Raw genomic sequence first — 23434 nt, 5'->3', positions numbered from 1 at the left:
TTTGGTTACCTTTATCCAATCCCTCCTCCCCCACCTCACCTCTGATAATCACATTTCAGATTTCTTTTTCTATAAGTTTGTTTGTTTTGAAGTATAACTGACCTACAATACTATATTGGTTCCTGGTTACAACATAGTGATTTGATATTTCTGTACATTTCAAAATGATCGCCAGGTTAATTCTAGTTACCATCTGTCACCATAGAAAAATGTTACATTATTATTAACTTCATTCCCCACACGGAACATTTCATAACCCATGACTCATTTATTTTATATATGGAAGTTTGTACCTCTTAAGCTCCCTCATCTATTTCACTCATTCCCCCACCCCCTCCCCTCTGGCAACTATCAGTTTGTTCTCTGTATCTATGAATCTATTTCTGTTGTATTAAGCTTGTTTGTTTTGTTTTTAGATTCCACATATAACTGACATCATGTGGTATTTTTCTTTGCCTTATTTCACAGAGCATAATTCCCTCTGAGTCTATCAATATTATTGCAGATGGCAAGATTTCATTTTTTGGGGGGGGGAGGAAACTAGGTTTATTTATTTATTTTTAGGGGAGGCACTGGGGACTGAACCTAGGACCTTGGTATGCTAAGCATGTGCTCTACCACTTGAGCTATACCCTCCCCCAATTCTTTTTTATGGCTGAATAATATTCCATTGCATATATGTACCACATCTTCTTTATCTATTAATCTATCAATGGATACTTAGGTTCTTTCCATAGCTTGGCTACTATAATTAATTCTGCAATGAACATAGGGGTTAATATATCTTTTTGAATTAGTATTTTTGTATTCTTTGGAAAAATATTTAAAAGTGGAATTGCTAGATTATATACTAGTTCTGTTTTTAATTTTTTAAGAAACCTCTAAAATGTTTTCCAGGGTGGCTGTACCAATTTACATTCCCCCAACAGTGCACAAGGGCTTTCTTTTCTCCACATCTTCACCAACACTTGCTACTTGTCTCTTTGATAACAGCCATTCTGACAGGTGTGAGGTAATATCTCATTATGGTTTTGAGTTGCATTTTCCTGATAATTAGTAATTTTAGCATCTTTTCATGTTGTGTCACTCCCTTCTGACCTGCAAAGTTTCTGCTGAAAAGTCAGCTTATAGTCTTATGGGAGTTTCCCTGTATGTAACTAGTTGTTTTTCTCTTGATGTTTCTGAGATTCTCTATCTTTAATTTTGCCATTTTAATTATAATGTGTAGACCTCTTTGGGTTCATCTTGTTTGGGACTCTGTGCATCCTGGACCTGAATTTTTGTTTTCTTTCCCCGGTTAGGGAATTTTCAGCTATTATTTCTTCAAGTAAGTTCTCTGCCCTTTTCTCTCTCTCCCCTCCTTCTGGGACTCCTTTAATGCAAATGTAAGTATGCTTGATATTGTCTCAGAGGTCTCTTAACCTATCTTCATTTTTTAAAAATTCTTTTTTCTGTTCTGCTTGGGTGATTTCCACTATTCTGTCTTTCAGTTCATGGATCCGTTCCTCTACATCATCTAACCTATGGCTGATTCCTTGTAGTGTATTTTTTATTTCACTTATTGTATTCTTTAACTCTATTTGGTTCTTCTTTATAGTCTTTAACTCTCTGTTAAACTTCTGTGTCCATCTATTCTTCTCCTGTGTTTCTTTAGCATCTTTATGTTCATTACCTTGAACTCTTTATTAGTTAGATTGCTCATCTCCAGTTTGCTTCGTTCTCCTGGAGTTTTGTTCCTTCACTTGCAACATATTCCTCTGTTTCCTTAGAGGAGTATGTCAAAATGTATCCCAATTTTGCCTAATTTTCTGAGTTCATTTCTATGTATTAGAAAGATTGGTTATGTTTACTGATCTTGGAGAAGTGGTCTTATGTAGGAGATTCCTATAGGACCCAGCAGCACACTCCTCTCTGGTCACCAGAGCTCTAAGCTCTAGGGGTGCCAGCTGTGTGAGCTGTATGAGTCCTTCTGTTGTGATGGGGCTGCCTAATGTGGGTGCACTGGTAGCTGGGGCCAGATCTTGGCGTGGCTGGCTGTGTGGTCCAGGATATTCCAGGCTGGTGATGGCCTGCTGGGAGGTGGGCTGGGTCCCAGTGTGGCTGGGTGCATAATCTGGAGGGGGAGGCATCCTAGGTCTGGTGCTGGCCTCCTGATGTGCAGGGCTGGGCCCTGGTGTGGTTGGCCATGGGGCCCAGGGATTCTGGATAAGCTGGCTGTGGGCCAGAGGGGTCTGAGGCTGGTGCTGACCCACTGATGAGAAGATCTTGGTCCGGGGGTGGCTGGCTGTGTGGGTGGGGAGGCCCAGGACTGGTGCTGGCTGCCTGGTGAGCAGGGAAGCCCCCAGCTAGCTCCTTACAGGCTAGAGGGAGGACTCCAGCATGGTACTTGTCTGCACCTGTGTCCTTGTGGTAGACAAGCTCCCAAAATGGTTGCTGCCAGCATCTGTGTCCCCAAGAGGAGTCCCAATTGCCTTCTATCTCTCCAAGAGGATCTCTAAGATCAGCAATTCGGTCTTACCCAGAGTCCTTTCCAATCACTGCTTCTGTGCTGAGACAGCATGAGTGACCCATGCGGCTACCCCACAACGACATGAAATATATCACTGAGTTGTGCTGAGGCCACTCCTCCCACAGGCTTCTCCCAGCAGTGACAGTGTGTAGGAAGAATACTGAGGTGGACCCATTCCTGGGGGACACAGGACTCCTCCAGTGGCTGACTTTGGTTTGAGGACTCTCTGATGACTTTGCTGAATCTTCCTTGGACAAGGATAGCCTTGGGCAAGGCAGCTTAGGACACTTCCACCCAAGCTTCTCTCAGGCTTGCCCTGCGATTTGACAGATTTGATAGCCTTTCACAGCCCCTTCCTATGTTCTCTCACACTGGCATTTATCTTAACAACATCCTTACACAGTATCATCCTGGGGTCTGCTTCTTGAAGGACCTGAACTAACATGGCTTGTACATGAAGATTAAGGAGAAAGAAGAGCTAATAATGGCTCCCTGAAGCCTAGACTCCACTCATGAGGAGCGCGTGAACTCAACGGCTTACTCCCAAGCAGGGCAGAGAGCAGCTGCCCAGTTTCCCACAACTGTCCCAGTGTGCACCCTAGCCTGAGCTGAGCAAATGCTCCAGTCCTGCTTCCTTCACACTGCAGCTCTGCACTGACCCAAAGTCTGCCACCACTGGGGAGAGAGCTCAGTCATGGGACACAGAGGCAACTTAGACCCAGGGTGACTTCTAAGCACTCACGTAACTCAATATTAAAAAAAAAAACAACTCAATTGAAAAATGGGCAGAAGACTTGAACAGACATCTTCCCAAATATGACATAAAGATTGCTAACAGGTACATGAAAAGATGCTAAGAAATCACTAATTATTACAGACATTCAAATCAAAACCACAATGAAATATCACCTCACACCTGACAGAATGGCTAACATCAAAAAGTCTACAAATAACAAATATTGGCAAGGCTGTGGAGAAAAGGGAATTCTCATGCACTGCTGGTGGGAATGTAAATTAGGGCAGCCACTATGTAAAACAGTACAGAGGTTCCTAAGAAAACTAAAAATAGAACTAGCATATGATCCAGCAATTTCACTCCTGGGTATACATATCTGGAAAAAAAAAACAAAGATACACGTACCCCAGTGTTCATAGCAGCATTATTTCCAATAGCCAAGATACGGAATAACCCAAGTGTCCATTAATAGACCAATGTACATATATGTATGAAATAATACTCAGCCATAAAAAGAATGAAATTCTGCCACTTGCAGGAACGTGGATGGACCCAGAGGCTATTATGTTTAGTGAAATAAGTCAGACAAAGATAAATAGTGCAGAATATCATTTATACATGGAATCTAAAAATAAAACAAATGAATGTATATAACAAAATAGGAACAGACTCACAGATATAGAGAGTAAACTAGTGGTTACCAGTAGGGTAGAGGGAAGGGGGAGGGGCAAGAGAGGGGAATGGGATTATAAGATACAAACTACCTTGTACAAAATAGGTAAGCAACAAAATTGTATTGTACAGCACAGGAAAATGTAGGTATTATTTTGCGATAACTTTAAATGGAGTATAATCTATAAAAATATTGAATCACTATGCTGTATACCTGAAACTAATATAATATTGTAAATCAATTATATACTTCAATTTAAAAAAAAAGAATGACTCCCTGATTTCTGACTTGGGTACTGAGTGCACAGTGATTGTCAGGCACTGAGATAAGGAAGACCAGGGATCTCCATTTAAAGAGAAGCGGTGTAACAAGAAGACAGACTGTGGGTTGTGTGGAAGGACAAAAGGAAGAGAATGCAGAGGTGAGGAAGACAGTTCTGCCTATTAAGGGTTTCTGTTGTAGACAAAGTTGCCATTTCCCCACTGGAGGCCTGGTCTCAGTTCTCCAAATCTGAAGAGCAGCTCCAGCCTCACCCATGGTACAAAAACAGATTCTCATGAAAACAGATGGAGAGAGAGATCAGATAGAAGCAGCCCACTGTGGGGTTTCTGTCACAGCCAGCTTGGGCTGCTACACAAAATACCGCAGACTGCTGGCTTAATCAACAGATACTTACTTCTCACAGTTTTGGAGGTTGAGAAGTCTAAGGTCAAGGTGAAGACTGGGTTCCTGGTGAGGACTCTGCTCCTAGTTTGAAGACAGCTGTCTTCTTGCTATGTCCTGCCATGGCCATTCCTTGTGTGTGCTCATAGAGAGAGATCTGTCTTCCTCTTCTTATAAGGATCTCACCCTCATGATCTCATCTAAACCTGACAACTTCTGAAAGGCCCCATCTCCCAATACTATCACACTAGGGGTTAGAGCTTTAACACATGAATTTTGGTGGGGGTGGGGGTGGAAGGGCACAAACATTCAGTCCATAACAGTTTCTTTCAGCCAGAATGGGAAGTGTTCATTCTCATGGTCAGTCAGTCTTTATAAAGGTCCAGGTATGTGGACACTTCGCATAGGTGGCTCCTAGGTGGCTCCAAGATGTTCCCAATTCCTTATAGGAAGAAGAAACTAAACCCTGACTTACGGAACTTAACAGCAAAGCCCCTTCAAACAGCTCTTCACGATCAGACTGGTTCCACAGACTTCTGCGGACTTGCAGACACTGTTCTTCAGCCTGGAAAAGTGGCATGTGGGGCACAACTGATTCACTGAGAACAATTATTTTCCCTTATCTCCCTGCTCTTATCCCCCATCCCTTCTTCTATCTGCAAGTAAATTTAAAAAGGGGGAAGATTACATGAGTGGATACAGTAATTTCCAGAACAAACCCAGAAGCACATTCTTGGTAGCCAGGTCAGATTTGTAAACAAGACCATGTTTGACTAGTATGATTGTGTGGAGTACAAAAATCTTTACCTTCAAAAACAGAAGGTTGGCACCATTTTCTTGGAGATGCAGAATAGTTTAAAATAGCGCCATGGGACAAGGGGATTTTACTCTGGCACAAACTCACTTATTTTTAGTAAAAACTTTTTTTCAAGATTTAATGTTGACAATGTCACTTCTCAATGTGCATCAGTTATTCTCCCCCCAGGTTCCTGAGGGTCAGGCTGTGGATTCTTCCTCAGTCTACAGTGAATTGTCTTTGTCCAGAGATCTCCTCTCTGGTCATGGAAACTCAACACTCAGGTCTCTGTTTCAACTTCAGAACAGTGGCAAAAGGAACTGGCAAGTTGATAAGATATCACTCTGTGTATTGGTTTTGTCCTGCTAATGGCTGAATGCTTTAACAAGTTTATCAGTCCTATTTGCTTAGCAAATATGTTAAAAACCGGAACTGTGGTCCCAATGGCTCCAAAGAAAATAAGACAAGCATTGTTGGCCTGAATATTTCCTTCCTGCAGTAAACTGGAGTTCAAAGAAGTTACAGAATTAAAAGGAAGGCTTTCCACAAGTAATTAAATTCAACAAACATTTATCGTTAAAAATTCCTTTAACTCCTTCTTCTTGATACAGTGAGTTCTTTATAGCAGAGGGAGTCTAGACCCAAACACTGAACTATTTCCAAATGAAGTTATCAGAGGTTATTCACAGGCCAAAGAATGGAGAAATCTCTGCTCTGGTTCCTTGATTTTCCTCCCTGTACTGCCTTTTCTTTGCCAGAGCTTCAAACATCCAAAGAACAGCATCATAAAACAGAAAGAACAACAAATTCAGAGGTTTTACCCCATCCTGTTCACTTATTTGGGGCTACACCAATCCACATTTCCTAAGGCCTCATCACTCAGCAACAATTACCCAGGCTCCATAATCCACTGGATTGACCAAATCTGGTTTATGGTATAACGCAGGAAGTAAGAAGTGTCTCACAGGAGGCAAAAATAGCTTTACTTCCCCTGCTGTATCAGGATTCACAGTCTGCTCAGGAGGGACCTTCCCTGTTCACACCAGAGCATCCAGAGGGAACTGCGGATACCTGCTCACGGCTGAGAGAAGGCTCCAGATGAAGACAGAGCAGAGGGTGGCTTGAGAGAGGATTACTAAGTGCTCATGTTAGGGGTGATAGAGAGCAGACCACAGGACAGTGACAGTATCTAGGGAGATGTGCGGATTGCCATATCAGGAGAGGGCTATGAAGGTGACCTCATGAGACTGGGAGGAAACTCATGCCCCATAAGTGGGACTTCAGGGCAAAGGGACACTTCCTGAGGCCACTGTAACTAAATCAGGGAATCAATTCTCATTCCATGTCTCCAGGCCCTTGGACTACGGGGGTTTGTCCATTGGTCATTTGTGGCAATGGATTTTCCTTTCTTTTAACAAAACTTTGGGTTTGCAAAGTTCAGACCAGCTTACAGGGATGTCTGGTGAAGAAACTTCCCCAAGTCTCTGCCCATGATTTCGACTGTGTCTAAACTGCTCAGGCGCACACTTTGTTGGTGCCAGGATTATGCTACAATACAGTTTTCTCCAGTTGAAACTGTTGCCTTATAACCCTTCTGATGGACCCATGAACAGGCAGGATTAGTGTGTGGGTCACCTGAAAAGTCATGTGAACCCCTTACAATCCCCAAGTCCTTGTGTTTGGGGCAACTTAGTAAAGGGAGGAGTTTCTTGGGAACTTCTTAGGTTTAGCATTAATCTTCTGCCAATGATTTACTTCCCTCAGTGTTGGAAGATTAGGTGGTGATTTATCAGAAAGTATAGCAGGAAAAGACTTGTCATCATTGCTAAGACTGCAGGTATTGGCTAGCTGCAAGTTCTGGCTAGAAGGTAAGCTGTGATTAATGGATTTGTATTTTCTAAAAGAGTTACGGGGTAATGCAAAAACAGATCACTGATGAATGAAGATCTCTGCTGTGCTGGAGTTGACTGGAGTTAGAGCTAACATTGAAGGAGAGGGAGGTACTGTAGATAACTGCTCAGAGCCTGGGCTTTGGAGGCAGGTAGACCTAAGTAAAAGTCATGGCTCTGCTAACTGTGTAACTTTGGCACGTTATTTAACTCCCACCTTTGGTTTGCTTCTTTGGTTAAATTTTCTTTCCAGCTCTATTTGTTTTTTTGGAGAATTATCTTGGATTTTCTATATAGGCAATCATATTTTCTAGAGATATTTTTGCCACTTCTTTTCTAATATTCACAGTAGGAATTCTTTTTTAATTGAAATATAGTCAGTTTACAATGTTGTGTCAGTTTCTGGTGTACAGCTTTATGTTTCAGTCATACATATGCATACATACATTCCTTTTCATATACTTTTTCATTATAGGTTACTACAAGGTATTGAAATAGTTCCTTGTGCCTACATATATATATATATATTATATACTATATTACATATAGTATATAGTAGGACCTTGTTGTTTATCTATTTTATATATAGTAGTTAGTATTTGCAAATCTTGAACTCGCAATTTACCCCTTCCTACCACCTTCCCCTCCCTCCCCAGTAACCATAAATTTGTTTTCTATGTCTGTGAGTCTGTCTCTGTTTTGTAAATAAGTTCATTTGTGTAGAAACTCTTTTCTTCTGTTTCACTGCACTGGTTAGACTCAGCAGAATGATGCTTAATAGTAACAGTGACAATGGATATCCACACCATATTCCTGGTCTAATGAGGATGTTTCAAATGCTTCATATTAAGTATAATGATTGCTCTATGTTCTGGTAAACATTGTTTGTCAGCTTAAGACACGAGGTTTCCTTGCACTTTTTAAAAATCATGAATGGATGTCAAATTTTATCCTATTCTTGGCATCTACTGAGCCAAAATGATCATATAGTTTTTCCTCTTTAATCTGTTAAAATAATGCATTTCATGAATAGTTTTCCTATTAATTATTTTCCTATTGCAAATCATCCTTAAATTCCTATTGCAAAAATCCTTAAATAAACCCTAATCAATGCACTTTTCTTTTTGACATTGCTAGATTTGATATTTTATTTAGAATTTTAAAAATCAAAGCTTATAATTATTAGAGAAATGCAAATCAAAGCCACAATATCACCTCAAAACTGACAGAATGGTTAGGATCAAAAAACCTACAAATAACAAATGTTAGTGAGGATGTGGAGAAAAGGGAACCCTTGAACACTGTTGGTGGGAATGTAAATTGCTGCAGCCACTATGGAAAACAGTATGAAGGTGCCTCAAAAAACTAAAAATGAACTACCATGTGATCCAGCAATCCCACTTCTTGATATATATCCAAAGAAAACAAAAATATTTTGAAAAATAATCTGAAAAGATACGTGCACCCCAATGTACATGGCAGCACTATTTACAATAGCCAAGATATGGAAGCAACCAAACGTCCATCAACAGAAGAACACGTAAAGAAGATGTGGTGTATATATATATATATATATAATGGGATATTAGCAAAAAAAAAAAAAGAAAGAAAAAACAAATTCTGCCATTTGCAGCAATGTGGATGGACCTAGATGCTATTATGCTCAGTGAAATAAGTCAGATGGAAAAAGACAAATACTGCATGATGTCATTTATACGTGAAACCTAAAAAATAAAACAAATGGGTATATATAGCAAAACAGAAATAGACTCACAGATATAAAAAATAAACTAGTGGTTACCAGTGGGGAGAAGGAAGGAGGGAGGGGCAGGATAGGGATATGGGATTAAGAGACACAAACTACTATGCATAAAACAGATAAGCAACAAGGATATATTGTACAGCATAGGGAAATACAGCCATTATTTTGCAATAATTTTTAATGAAGTATAACCTAAAAAAATACTGAGTCACTATGCTATACATCTGAAACTAACCTAATATTGTAAATCAATTGCACTTCAATAAAAAATCTAAGCTTAGAAGTGATATTCACGTATCACCTTCTTGTGTGCTATCTTTACCAGGTTTTGTGAACACACGTTTTAATTGACAGTCTTGATTTTAGGGAGCAGGCCAGGAGAGAGGAGTGGAAATGCTGACGAGGCTCCAGTTCTCCCTGTCGGTCATCCTGCTGCTTGCCTGTGGCTTCCTCTACCAGCTCAGCCTGAAGTCCAGCTTTCTCTTCTTCCACCTGCTGCCCTACAAGTCCCAGCAGGGGCTGGAAGCCCTCCTGGGCCACGGGCGCTGCATCGTGTTCCTAGAGACCTCGGAGAGAACGGAGCCCTCCCCGCTGGTCTCCTGTGCAGTGGAGTCTGCTGCCAAGACTTATCCAGAGCAGCCTGTGCTGTTACTTATGAAGGGTCTCAACAATTCCACGCAGCTGTCCCCCAACTCTACCTCCCCAGCCTTTTCCCTCCTCTCAGCGATAGACAATGTCTTCCTCCTCCCTTTGGATATGAAAAGCCTGTTTGAAGACACACCGTTGTTTTCATGGTACACTAGAGTAAGTGTTCAGAGACTCTTAGCAGGTCAGCCTTGGGAGGGACCACAGAAAATGGATCCAATCTAGTCCTTTTATAGATGGGAACACTGAGGGTAAGGACTCAGTGTCAGAGATGCTCCTAGAACCCAGATCCTTTGACTCTTGTCTGGACTTCTTTCTATAATATTGAGTCCTGATTCAAGGAAACAGGAGAGACTTAATTTAGGTATGTCTGTACCCTGGTACCTTTTTCTTCCAGCTTTTTTCTTAGGATCCAGGCTACTTTGGAGACTATTTTTAACTGGATGAGTTTCCATATCTTTTCTAGGTGCATAGACCACTTATTTTTCACCGACAGTTTTAAGAACATCTATGGTAAATACTTTTTGTACCTGAGGGGGGAAATCAGGCAATATTTAACTTGAAAATGATGTAAATAGAAAATTCATGAAAGATCAGATGGAATGCTGCTATATGAGACTGGGTTATGTTGAGATTTGATTGAGAAAGTCCTGGGTCTCTTAGGAATTTTGGAATTTTGTGTGAAATCTCCCTCTACCTTTCTTTTTAAAGGACACTTGTGGTGGCATTTAGGGCCCATGATAACCCTCAGGATCCTCCTCTCAAGATCCTTAATTATATTAACTCTTCAAGACCCTTTTCCTATAGGAGGTAAAATTTACAGGTTTCAGGAATTAGGACCACTGAGTGGCTGTTAGTAGCCTACTACAGTATTTATATAAAAAGAGAGAAAATTCTTGTCCAGCCCTCATTCGGCCTGGGGACTAGGTGGGTTGTCTTGGGTGGCAGAAACACTTGTAACCTTGGGGAGCTGGGCTGTGGCACGTTCTGCCCCAGTAAGGCCACTAGGATAGCTGGAAGCCAGCTGTCAAGGATGACCCAGTGTGCCATCACCTGCTGGTGACCACTAGATTTGCTGATTTGGGCAACTGTAGCCCTTGAAGATGTCCAGGGATGAGTATTGTAGGGGTGAGTAGGTCAGAATCCTATCTCCCTTTCGGATGCTCACCTCCCAGGGAGCCCTTGTGTTTCAGGCTGATGTTAGTCCAATGCCCACATCAAGGCAGACTCTCTCCTCCTCTGGTTCTGTGCAGCTTTTGATATCTGGGTCTGTTCACTCATAATCACCAATTTACCAAATAATCAACTTTACTTATTTTTACCAAAACCTTGTTTCTTTTCTGTTTTTCAGTGGCGGTACTGGGAATTAAACCCAGGACCTTGTGCATAAGCACGCACTCTACCACTGAGCTATACCCTCCCCCCAAAACCTTGTTTCTTTTGAATGAGTGGATCTCTGGAGTCAGACTGCCTGGGTTAGAAACCAACATCTACCTCTCTAACTTTGGACAAATGACTGAACTTCTTGGTCCTTTTGATTTTTCATTTGAAAAATAGGAAACATCATGGTACCTATCTTTATTTGAGGATCTGTGTAGATTTTATAAAGAGTTTAGAACTGCTACTGATAAATTTCAGCTATTATTATTTATGAAGTTTTTAGCAGTTGTGTACAATATGGTGATGTTCATAACTCCTGTGAAAATTTCTGCAAAGTCTTAGCTGACTTTTCACTTGGCTTTAGAGCAGAATTTTAAAAAATATTTATTTTGTCAAAAGCCTAGGGTCATTGTTCTTTTAACCAACACATTTAAATTCAAAAAATCTATTTTGTTTCCTGTGTTCAAAAGTTAAGCATCCCATTTAGAAACACTGGCATTTATGATTTATTTTTATTTTTCTAAAAGTCATTTTCTCTTTTGCTCACATGTTAGCATTTTTGGTCATCCTTGACTCCTGTCTCCCACTCCACATCCAATCCATCAGTAAATCCTGATCAGCTTTATCTTTACCAGGTGCCCAGAATCTGATCACTTCTGTCACCTCCTCTATTGTCACCCTGGTCCAGGCCACTATCATCTCCTGCCTGGATTATCTCAAAAGCCTCCTAACTTGGCTCTTTGTTTTTTCCCTTGCCACCTTCCACTCCACCTATTTTCCATACCGCAACCAGTGTAACCCTTTCCATATCTAATTCAGATCACATCATTCTTTTCTTCAAAACCTTCCAAATCATTTCAGTCTTTACCCTAGCCTTGCTCCCTCACTCTTGCTCCCCACTTCTCTCTGATTTCATTTCCTCCCCTCTCCTTTCACTACTGTGCATTGCCACTTCCCTGTTTCCACACACAGCAAGTGCACCCCTGCCCCAGGGCCCTTGCACATGCTATTCCCTCTAACTAGAATCCTCTTCTCACTGATAATGGCATGGTTCCCCCACCCACTTCATTCAAGGTTCTGCTAGAACTCAAGATAAAATAGTGCTCCATCCTGCTTCCTTCCCTGTTGCCTGGCTTTTTTCTTTCCTAGTCCTGATGAACACCTAATATATTATATATTTATTTCTTTATTATCTATCTCCCATCAGTAGGGATTTTTGTCTGTTTGTTCACTGCTGTATCTTTAGCAGCTGTAATTGACCTTGGTCAATAGTAAGTAGGCCCTCACTGAATATTATTAAAGGAATTGATTAATGGACAAAGGCAGGCACACATACATGCATTTTAAGATTCTTTTGCCAATTTCTCAAACAGCACACATATTAATCTGTCCTATAGTTCCAGTTCCCTAGCTTATTTTCTTCTTTATCAGTTCTCAGCATTTTTAGGAGTTAAAAAAATTCTTTCCTCACTGTTTCATATTTGTGGTTAATTTCCACCCTATAGAAAGTGACTCATACCATTCATAGTGAAATCACTTATGGGTTTCTTCTTTATCTTTCTATTGCACTTCTTTTTTTAAAAACAATTTCATGAAATCTTTAAAAGCAGCTAAAACTTCCCACTGATACTGACTGATGTAAATTGTTTACTTTAAAAATTTTTATTTCTATTCATTTTTTATTTTATTTATTTTTTAAAATTTTGTTGGGGGGAAGGTAATTAACCTTTTTTTTTTTTAATGGAGGTATGGGGGATTGAACCCAGGACCTTGTGCATGCTAGGCATGCATTCTACCACTGAGCTATGCCCTCCCCTCCTGTAAACTTTTTACTTAAAGGCAATGTTTTTGAGTGGAGGTAAGTTTGGTAAATTTGGAAAACTGGGCTTTTGGCAAAGAGATTTTTGGGAAGTTGTCTTGCTTCCTCCTCCCCAGCTACCCTGGGTCTGGCTTCCTGCTGCGACACCCCTCCCTCTTCCCCTGCTTGAGGGCTGATTTGCACCTGCTTCTACAGATCAACAGCAATAAAGAGAGAAACTGGCTCCATGTCAGCTCCGATGCGGCCCGCCTGGCCATCATCTGGAAGTATGGCGGTGTCTATATGGACACTGATGTCATCTCCATCAGGCCCATCCCTGAGGAAAACTTTCTGGCTGCACAGGATTCTCAGTTCTCTAGTAACGGGGTGTTTGGATTCCTCCCCCACCACCGTTTCCTGTGGGAGTGCATGGAAAACTTTGTGGAAAATTACAATCCAGGTATCTGGGGCCATCAGGGTCCCAATTTGATGACGAGGATTCTGAGAGTGTGGTGCAAACTCAGAGACTTCCAGGAGGTGAGTGACCTCAAGTGTTTGAACTTGTCCTTCCTACACCCCCAAAGATTTTATCCCATCTCTTTTCGAGCATGGAGGCGCTACTATGAAGTCTGGGACACAGAGCCGAGTTTCAACAACTCCTATGCCCTGCATCTGTGGAACTACATGAACAAGGAAGGGAGGGTTGTGGTTAGAGGAAGCAACATGCTGGTGGAAAATCTTTACCGTAAGCACTGTCCCAGGACTTACAGGGTCCTGATTCAAGGTCCAGAGGGGTTGGTTACTGGGGAGCAGGGGCCAGGTAACAAATAGAGCCAATGCTGGGTTACTGCTGCTACATTGTGGAACCGGCCACTTCCTGGAAGTGCACCCACATGACAGTTAGACAGTTACAATTTTCCACATCATTCCACCAAAAAACTATTTGAACTAATAAATGAATTCAGTAAAGTTACAAAATCAATACACAAAAATCAGTTGCATTTCTAACCACTAATAATGAACCATCAGAAAGAGAGAGAAAACAATCCTATTTACAATTGCATCAAAAAGAACAAGACATCTAGGAATAAACTTAACCAAGGATGTGAAAGACCTGCACACTGACAACTTTAAGACATTGATGAAGAAATTGAAGAAGATACAAATGAATGGAAAGATATCACATTCTCATGGACTGGAAGAATGAATGTTGTTAAAATGTCCATTCTACCCAAAGCAATGTATGCACTGAAAGCAACCCCTACCAAAATTCCAATGGCATCTTTCACAGAATTAGAGAAAAGGATCCTAATATTTGTGTGGAACCGCAAAGGACCCGGAATAGCCAAAGCGATCCTCAGAAAGGAGAGCAGGCTGGAGGCGTCTTGCTCCCCGACTTCAAACTGTACTATGAACTCACCAAAACAATGTGTGGTCCTGGCACAAAAACAGACACAGCGACCAGAGGAACAGACCAGAGAGCCCAGAAATAAACCCACACGGATGTGGTGAATTAATTTACCACAAAAGGGCCAAGAACATACAGTGGGGAAAGGACAGACCCCTCACGAAATAGTGCTGGGAAAACTGGATACCACACACCAAAGAATGACCTTGGACACCATCTACATCGCACACAAAACGGACTAAAATCCAGTTTTCCGTATCAAGCCCTTCCTCTCCTGGGTCGTCTGAAGACAGACCCCCGTCCCCTCCCCCAGCAGTCAATTACACATCGGCAGTCCCCCCATTTTTCCTCATATTCTCTTCCCTTTTTCCTCACCTTTTTGGGCGGGTCTTGAGGAAACCAGGCTCCTCTCTACATGGAAGCAGCCTCGTCTTGTCCTGAAGCTGAATCCCTAGCTGGTCCTAAGGAGGCCCAGCAGCGACAGCCCATTGCCGCCCTGGGGTGTCCAGAAGCCACGCCAAGCGGCGCAGGAGGAGACGGCGCTCGGCTCACACAGGTTCCGGAGTCAGCCGGTGCAACTCACGTGACCTCCTGACTGAGGAGGGCTCAGCGCCCCCTGTGGGCAGTCTGGGAAGTGCAGGCCGTGCGGATCAGGATGCACTTGCTTTGTTTACAACAGAAAAATCTATTCGTGTATAAAATATAAAAGTTTATTTCCCTCTCCTGTAAAAGTGAGGCAGGAAACCCCATAAAAAGACTGGCAGGACCCCTAGGCAGGGCCGCTGCTCTCCTCCCACTAGCGTCCGGTTCTCTGACTGGGAAGATTTATCTCACTTTTTGCCTCTAAAGCGGCTAACTTACACCTAGAATCCTATTGGTTCCCTGAGATCACTTCTGATTGGTTATTTCCTTCACTCCTGATTGGTATTACTCTCACTCCTGATTGGTTATTACTCTCACTTCTAACTGGTTATTACTCTCACTCCTGATTGGTTATTACTCTCACTTCTGATTGGTTATTACTCTCAATTCTGATTGGTCCACTCCCCTAACTTCTGATTGGTCTATTTGTAGTACTTCATTTGCATGGAGCTCACTCCTGATTGGTCTGTTTCTACAAAGCTTGTTCATGGTTGGTCAACTTCTGTGTACTTTATTTGCACATGATGTTGCAAAGTGTAAAACTGGCAGCCTATAAAAGGTCTGTGTAAACCTATGGACTGGGTTCAGAGTTTGAAGTGTTTACTTCTCTGCCCCTGCTGGCGTAATAAACCTAAATTGTCCAACTCTCTGAGTGCTTGTTGGTCTCTTGCCTGGTTCCAGGTTGCTGTCACAACTGAGTTGTAACACCGAGCTGTAACACATTTTTCCTCAACAAAAATAGTTTGAAGGCAGACAATCCAGGGTGGGTATAGTCCCTGCGGTTATCAGGGACTTAGGTTTCTTGCGTCTTTCTGCTTGTCATCTTAACTGTCCACAGCCTGTGGGCCATATGGCTGCTTGATCTCCCACCCACCATTTCTGCAATTCAGGCAGCAGGATAAAGGAAGGAAGAAAGGAGCACCTCCCTTATTTTATGAAGACTTCATGCAAGTACCATGTAACACTTCTTACGTCTCACTGGTCAGAATGTAGCTGCAAGAGAGGCTGGGATATTTAAGGAGGAAGAAAAAATGGATGTTAGGATAGGCAGCTAACAGTTTTGCTAGATATTAAATTTACTTTAGTAAGATTAATTACAGGTTCTGTTAGAGAATTGGCTAGGATAAACAGAGACTCAATATATCTAGTCCTGAATTTGATATTCATTAACAGATTCAGTCAACATTATTAATTGAGCCCCTTCCGGGTGCCAAGCACTGATTTAGATGCTGAAGACATAGCAGAATCAAGCCGACAAGGTCCCGTCTAAGTCAGTTTGGGCTGCAAAGCAGAGTACTACAGACTGAGTGGCTTACAAACAGTTAACAGTTACTGGTTACAATCCTGCAGGCTGGAAGTCCAAGATCAAGGTGACAACATGGTTGGATTTCAGTGAGGGTCTTCTTCAGTGGCAGGTGATACTCATCTTTTTGTATCATCATATGGTGGAGCAGGGCAAGGGAGATCTCTGGGGTCCTTCATATAGCAGAACTAATTCCATACAGGAGGGCTCTACCCTCATGCCCTAATTACCTCCCAAAGGCCCCACTGCCTAATATCATTTTTGGAGAGTAGGATTCCAAGATATGAATTTGAGGGGGACACAAACTTTCAGCCCACTGCAGGTCCCTAGTACTTACATCCTAATGACTTGCCACATCCCCCTGGGAGAGTCTCCTCTCCTCCCTAGGGTGTCTACTTTTCTCTATTATATCCCAGTTGGCTTATAAAAGCAAATTACAAATTCAAACCAAAAAATTACTGCCCCTTTTACAGTCACATAAAAATTACCTCCTTTTCCCAGGAGGTATGAGAATTAATATTTCTTCTACAAGTGCTCATCAGTCAAGATTTTCTAGAACTTTCTTTATGGTAGTTTGCTTTTGGCGAAAATAGTTTGTATTTTTCTCCAAATATAATATTATAATGCTTTCTCAGACTACATCTACCTATGCCCTTTTATTCTGATATTTCCTCCTTTGAGAATCACTGCTTTGACTATCTTTTTAAAAAATACTCACAAGTCATGTCTCCTGCCCCAGCTTTATTTATTCCCAGTTACTTGCTCTGGATTCTTCCATCCAGTCTGACACCAGAGTCAGACTTTGAGGCTTGCTGCTACTCCCCATGGCTCTCTTCTGATTTCTGTCCTCAGACCCTCTGCTGGCTTTCAGCCTCCTGAGTGTCTCCACAAGTGAGGATTCCTAGGGCTAGCCCCCTTGGGGAGGAGCAGGTCACACACATTGAATCTCATTTCCTCATCTGGAGAATGTATGACAGATTGTTCTCCAACTAACTACCTCCATCACTAGGGTTTTGAAGGGTTTGACTAGAAAATGTTCAATGTTTCAAAAATGTATGAATTGTTTGTTAATGGGACCAAATAGATCAACCTGAATGTCACATTTCTTTATGCTGGGCTGTGATTATATGAATTCACTGTGGCAATATTGACCATTTGATGTTTATAGAGAGTAAAATGTTTAATAAAATGTGGGGAATAAATTAGTAATGTATTAGTAATAAATACAGTTTGTTTAGTAGAAAAGAATATTTCAAAATTTGGTGGTGGTGGAAAAATGCATAGACTAAAATGTATATGATAAAAAATAAGTACTAGGGCTGTAATGTACAACATGATGACTTCAGCTAATACTGCTGTGTGATATACAGGGAAGTTGTTAAGAGAGTAAATTCCATGAGTTCTCATTACAAGAAGTTTTTTCCTTTTTTCTGTTTTTCTTTCTTTTCTTTTTACTGTATCTTTTGGAGAAGATGGATCTTAGCCAAATCTATTGTGGTTAGAATGTCACAATATATAAATCAAGTCACTGTGCAGTATACTTTAAACTTATACAGTGATGTATGCCAATTATTTCTCAATGAAACTGGGGAAAAACCATGATGGTGAGGGGTGTATTAGGCAAAGTAAAAAATGTAGTGAGTGTTAAGAAGTGTGTGATTCCTGGGCTTCCAGATGACCTTGGATTCCTTCTGGCCTTCGATGAGTCTATGCCACCTGTTTACATCATGATACATTTTGAAAATAGGCCGTGCTGGTGTTTTCCCTCATGTTAATTTTTTTCCCAAACCCCACACTCATTCTTAGAATTTCAAACAATAAGCTTTGAAAATGGTGTAAAAGTAGGGGGGAGGGCATAGCTCAGCAGTAGAGTGCGTTAGCATGCACGAGGTCCTGGGTCCTAGAGTCATAATACATATTATTATGTCAGTTGTTTTTCAATTTAACAATATACATGTCTTGCTGAAGCATTGTGCTGTACACCAGAAACTGACACAACATTGTAAACTGACTATATTACAATAAAAAAAGACAATATATATATCTTGGACACCTTTTTAAAATTAACATACCAAGATATATTCTTCATAAGTGCTGCAGAGTGTTTCATTGTAGGATAACATAATCAATGTAATCAATACCCAATTGGTGAACATTTAAGTTGATTCTAATTTTAATTGTACACATAATCCTATAATGAAAGTCCTGATTACCACATTTTGACAACTTTAAATTTTGATATGTGCTGCCTGATTGTTTTCAAAAGGGTGTTTGAAATTGCCCATTTTCCCATCTTTCACCAGTGCCAAAAATATCTATTTAATTTTAGCTAATATGATTGCTTAAAAATGTGTCTAATTGGTATATTACGTATGGTGAAGTTGAGTGTTTCGCATGTTTAATTGGCAATATATATTTTCTTATTCTGTGACTTGCTTAGTATCTTTTGTCCACTTTTCTATTAGTTTGCTTTTCTATTTCTTATTGATATGTAACCTCTTTTTGTATATCAAGGACATAAACATTTTATTATTTTGCAATTTTTTTCAGTCTATCCCAGGCTACCTGGCCTAAGATTTGTTTCGAGACTCAGAGAATGGGTCCTGGTTAGACTAACTCTGTGTTTTCATTTTTTTCAAACGAGGAGAGCATTTTCCTGAGGAAAGAGGTCTTTTTATAAGTGCAAAGACTTCCTTCAAAGGGATCTTCTTCAGGGAATGGGTTAGAGTGTAAGCTCTGCCTAGGGAAGAGGTCCCCCCTCAGTTCCAGTCAGTTCTTGGTATGCGAGAGTGCAGACTTTTTCTTGCCAGATCCTTGGATTTTTCAAGAAGCCAGCAAACCAGATTTTTATGTAAAATGCCCTTCTATATGCCTGCCTATCTGTACGTCAGTACTGTTAAAACCTGTCAATACACCTTTGGCCTAAAATCGCCTTGAGGACCATTAGTGCACTGGGAGTCCTGATCCCATCCATACACCTCAGATGACCTTCAGGAAAGTGGGATCTGGAATTGGAGTTGAACTCCAAGGTGTGATGCCAGCAATTGACAGCAGAGGGCACTCATACTGTGGGCTGCCTAGAGTCTAAAGTATACCTTCAATCAGCAGTCGTGTCCCCTTTGTAGGAAGGAGACAAGCTGTGACACTGTCTATGTTGGTAAGAGAGCGGGTGTCCGGCACTGGCCTGAGGAAGGGGTGATGGGCCACAGGGCAAAATGGAAATCACAGATACTGAAAAGCCAGCCTCTGTCCTGCTGTCCAACAGTTTTGGTCCAGCTAGCTGCTCAGGGTGACAGGAATGTCCCTTGCACTAGCTATCTAGGGCCAGTCTCCTTTGGCCTGTACCTGTGTCATGGACTATACACCTGTCCCCACTGGTGCCGTCAGATCTTGTGTGAGTTGTGGCAGAGGTGGTGCAGCAGAAGGTGACAGCTTTCTAATGCTGAGTGACCAAGCCCTCTATAGACTTTTGGTTCCCTTGGGTCCTAGAACAGAGCCTGGCACTTAGTACGAACCCAGTAACCCTTGGCTGTATCGAATGTCAAACTGGGGCCCAGGAAAGGGAGGGTTCCACGCATGGGAGGCCTTGGGCTCCTGAAGCCTTTAGTTTTGGGCGTTACCGAGAAGGTGGATCTGGGTGCATGTCAAGTCCACTTTCTCACCATAGCCCCTCAAGAGACAGCAACTCACTTACACTGAGGCTGGTAGAAACACACACACACACACACACACACACACAGCTACTTTTTGCACACTTTAGGGAAGCTAGTTGAGAAACAAATGCCCCCAGACCCCACAGATTTCACACTTGACTGAACTTGGGAGGATGCACCAGTGACTGCCAGGCCCCAGGCTGAGCCTAGAGATATTTTAACTAAGTTGGTTCTCATGATGACCCTCTAGGCAGAGTTAATTTTCCCCACGTTACAGAGAGGATAAGTGACTTCCCAGGGTCACATAGCCTGCGAATGTGGAATGTAAATACATCTTTGACTCCACATCTTTGACTCTTCCCTCTCCTCCTGTAGGAAGTCCTATTGAGGGAGAAAGGGAGCCTGCCCAGGAGAGCAGAGGAGGAACAAGACCCCCCATCTAAGCTAGTGGCTCACAGACAGCCCTACTTAAGCATGGCCCCTGCTCATCCACTTTTTTTTTTTACATTTAAAAAATTGTGGTAAAATATATACCATAAAATTTACTGTTTTAACCATTTTCAAATGTACAATTCAGTGACATTAAGTACATTCATGTTATGATTCAACCAGCACTACTATCCAGATCTAGAGCTTTTTCATCATCCTGAACTGAAACTTGGTACCCATTAGACAATAAATTTTCACCTCTCCCCAACCCTGGCACCCACCATTCTATTTTCTGTCTCTAAGAACTTGACTGTTCTAGGCACCTTGTATACGCTGAATCACATAATAAGTGTTTTCTTGTGTCTGGCTTATTTCACTTAGCATAATGTTTTCAAGGTTCACTCCTGTTGTAGCATGTACCAGAATTCCTTTTTAAGGGCAAAAATATACGTATATATAAAACATAAAACATTTTGTTTATCCATCCATCTCTGGACGTTTAGGTTGTTTTTACCTTTTAGCTATTGTGAATAATACTATCATGAACATGGGTGTGCAAATATCTGTGTGAGTCTCTGCTTTCTTTTGTGTATATACCCGGAAGTGGGATTGTTGGGTCATATGGTAATTCCACGTTTAATTTTTTCGAGGAACCACCATTCTCTTTCCCACAGTGACTGTACCTTTTACATTTTCACAGCAGTGCATAGGAGTACCAATTTCTCCATATCCTTTCCAGCACTTGTTCCGGGGCGATTTTGCTTTGGCTGCCCCATGACAAGAAGGCTTAAAAAAAAAAAAAGGATTCGCAGAAATCTGATTCTCAGTAAAGCAATCAATGGCTATAGGAAGGGGTGAGAGACTGCTTTTGAGAGAGTTATTTGGTCCTGGGTTTCCCAGCTGGATCCACAGGGCTAGCCATTAGCTTCGGGGTTCGGGGGAAGGCGGTTGCCATCTGACCAGACCTGGGACTGACTCATAGGACTAGCTTGGGTCCGGGTAAGAAACCAAGACAGTCTCCTGAGTTTAGAACGAGTGGGCAGGGCTATCTGCCCGGTGTGTGTGTGTGTGTGTGTGTGTGTGTGTGTGTGTAGACGTGAGGACGTCCCCGCTTCTCAGCAAGGCCTGGGAGCCACTCACAGGATCCTGGATTTTCCTGACGGATTAAACGTGGCATTCCCTCCTTCCCTCTTCGGTAACAGACCTAAAAATAGCTTGTCCCAGGGGGCTGGAGAGAGGCCCCGCCCCTCGCTGGGCTGCGGCAGAGCGGCTGTCTCACGAGCGGGAGGCATTCGAGGCCTGAGGCTTCTGCCTGCTGGGCCCTCGGCCCCCGAGCGCCCGGGCTGCCCGGGGCTGGGGAGGCATCTCCGGCGCGGCGGCGAGGATTCCGGGAACCGCTTGGCACCGCGGCGGGGGAGCGAGCCGGGAGGCGGGGCCGGGGCGGAGGAGCGGAGCCGCCAGCTCGGGACGTCTGCTCGCCCTCCCGGCTCCGGGGACCCCCAGGTGAGCCGGACCGCGCGGGAAAACTATGCCAGGAATTCGGCCCGGGAGGGGCGAGGGTGGCGAGCGGCGTGCAGCCCGAGCTACCAGAGCCAGGGGCTGCGGGAAGTTAAACTGTCGCGGCTCGGACGCCCTGCGGGGTCCAGCGCGGGAGCTGCGCCTCCGCTCGGCCCCGGGACTCGCCTCCGCCGGCGGCCGGCGGCCCCCCGCCCCGGCCCCTTCGGCCTGCTCGGGACCGAGGTACGCGGAGGGGAGCTGGAATGACTGAACCCGCAGGGCTGGTCTTCGCTGGGAGGACGGCCTTGGATTTTTACTGTTTGGAAAAAAAAAAAAAAGATTTCGGGGTGGGTTGGGGGGCTTGCCGCTTTGCTTTCTGTAGGTAAAGGGGATCTTTCAGTGATGAGATGATTTCAAAACAAATATTAGCATCTCTCATTCCACCGCCTTGCATTTCTAGGCTGGAATTTAGCAGGAGGCAGCAACTATATTTTTGTTTTGAGGTGGCTGCAGATATAAGTCCAGACAAGACTTGCTTAGTACAGGACAAGGGTCCAGAAGGCCGGTCAGAAGAGGGGTCTGTGGGGCCTGGGTGGGGGCTGCCGTTCACCCAGGACTCCCTAGGGCCCAGAGCCCATCTGCCCCCTGCAGCAGTCTCTTGCAATGTGGTTTCTAACAGGGCTTTAAAGAGAGGCTTGGTGAGTGTGAGGTGCTCCACTGCGGCCTCCCACGCTCCCATCTGCAGGCAGATAGAGTGGGTGGTCTCTCTCTTTTCACAGTCACCTCCACCAGGGGCTGAGGACTGGCCAGTGAGAACAACCATACCTGGAGAAGGCTGGTTCTCCAGTCAAGTGGCTGATAAGGGGTGTCCGTCTGTCTCTGTCAGCGCTAAAGCTCTGGAGACCTCTCTCTCACATGGAAATCTCTTTTATACCATCCAACTTGATGAAATGGTTGCATGAAGTTCTATGCTTCACGTCATGAACAGAAACCTGAATTCATTTGTGCAGCCTAACTGGATTCTGTCAGGCAGCTGCAATTAGGTGAAAAGGCTTGTTGCTCAGCTGAAACCGACAGGAGTGGAGACGGGGACAACTTGGTGGGCTGCTCTGAACCTCCTTGTGGGTCCCTTGCAGGAAGGGCTGGTCCTTCCTGGTCAGAAGGGTTGATCACTTGGAACGCCCCCTGTCACTAGGCTTGTACCTCTAGGAAATATTTGTGAGGTCTTACAGCACAGGCACTGAAGATGGAGAAACTCTACCAAGAAGCAGTGACTTCTCCATGGGAACGAAAACACCAGTATGTTCTAAGCTGCTCTTTTAGATGTGAAAGGTAGTGTTGGTTTTGGACAATTCTGCACCTGGGAGGATAGCTCTTAGCAATATGTAGTCTTCTCCTCTAAAATACTTGTAAGAGATGTCAGTCAAATCCCTTCCTCTGATTTTTATTTTAAAGAACATTCTTTTGTGGCAAAAAGTTAAAATAGGCTTTCGGCCAAACCAAGGACACTGTGTTTTAAAAATACCTCCTTAAAAGTTCTGGTGAATGGGAGACCTGCTGGAAGGGAGAGCTGTGAGCCTGATGGAGTGGATCTCCCCCCCTCCCCCGAGTGGAAAGGGGGACTCCTTTCTTTAGAAAACAGCAGAGTCAG

At 43.0% G+C, this 23434-nt stretch overlaps 2 protein-coding genes across 6 annotated transcripts in view; both read left to right on the top strand.

Moving 5' to 3' along the window:
- Positions 1 to 9421: 9421 nt before the first annotated feature.
- A4GNT (alpha-1,4-N-acetylglucosaminyltransferase) lies at positions 9422 to 13682 on the top strand. The gene is made up of 2 exons (XM_006216052.4): positions 9422 to 9832; positions 13068 to 13682. The coding sequence occupies exons 1-2, from the start codon at positions 9422 to 9424 to the stop codon at positions 13680 to 13682; spliced, it is 1026 nt and encodes a 341-aa protein (XP_006216114.1).
- A 7723-nt stretch (positions 13683 to 21405) lies between these two features.
- Positions 21406 to 23434, top strand: part of DZIP1L (DAZ interacting zinc finger protein 1 like) — a 39319-nt gene continuing 37290 nt past the window's right edge. The window contains exons 1-2 of one of the 5 annotated variants that reach the window (XM_072956980.1): positions 22847 to 22882; positions 22979 to 23082. The gene's annotated coding sequence lies outside the window, so the exon portion shown is untranslated. Of the gene's footprint in view, positions 21482 to 21874; positions 22027 to 22625; positions 22827 to 22846; positions 23116 to 23434 lie in introns of those variants that run through there. The other 4 variants (XM_072957051.1, XM_072957000.1, XM_072957040.1 and 1 more) reach the window with 4 other exon arrangements.

This window comes from Vicugna pacos, chromosome 1 (assembly GCF_048564905.1).
Source record: "Vicugna pacos chromosome 1, VicPac4, whole genome shotgun sequence".
Lineage (NCBI taxonomy): Eukaryota > Metazoa > Chordata > Mammalia > Artiodactyla > Camelidae > Vicugna > Vicugna pacos.
Note: the sequence above shows the minus strand (reverse complement) of the source record. Positions and strands in the feature narration are given on the sequence as shown.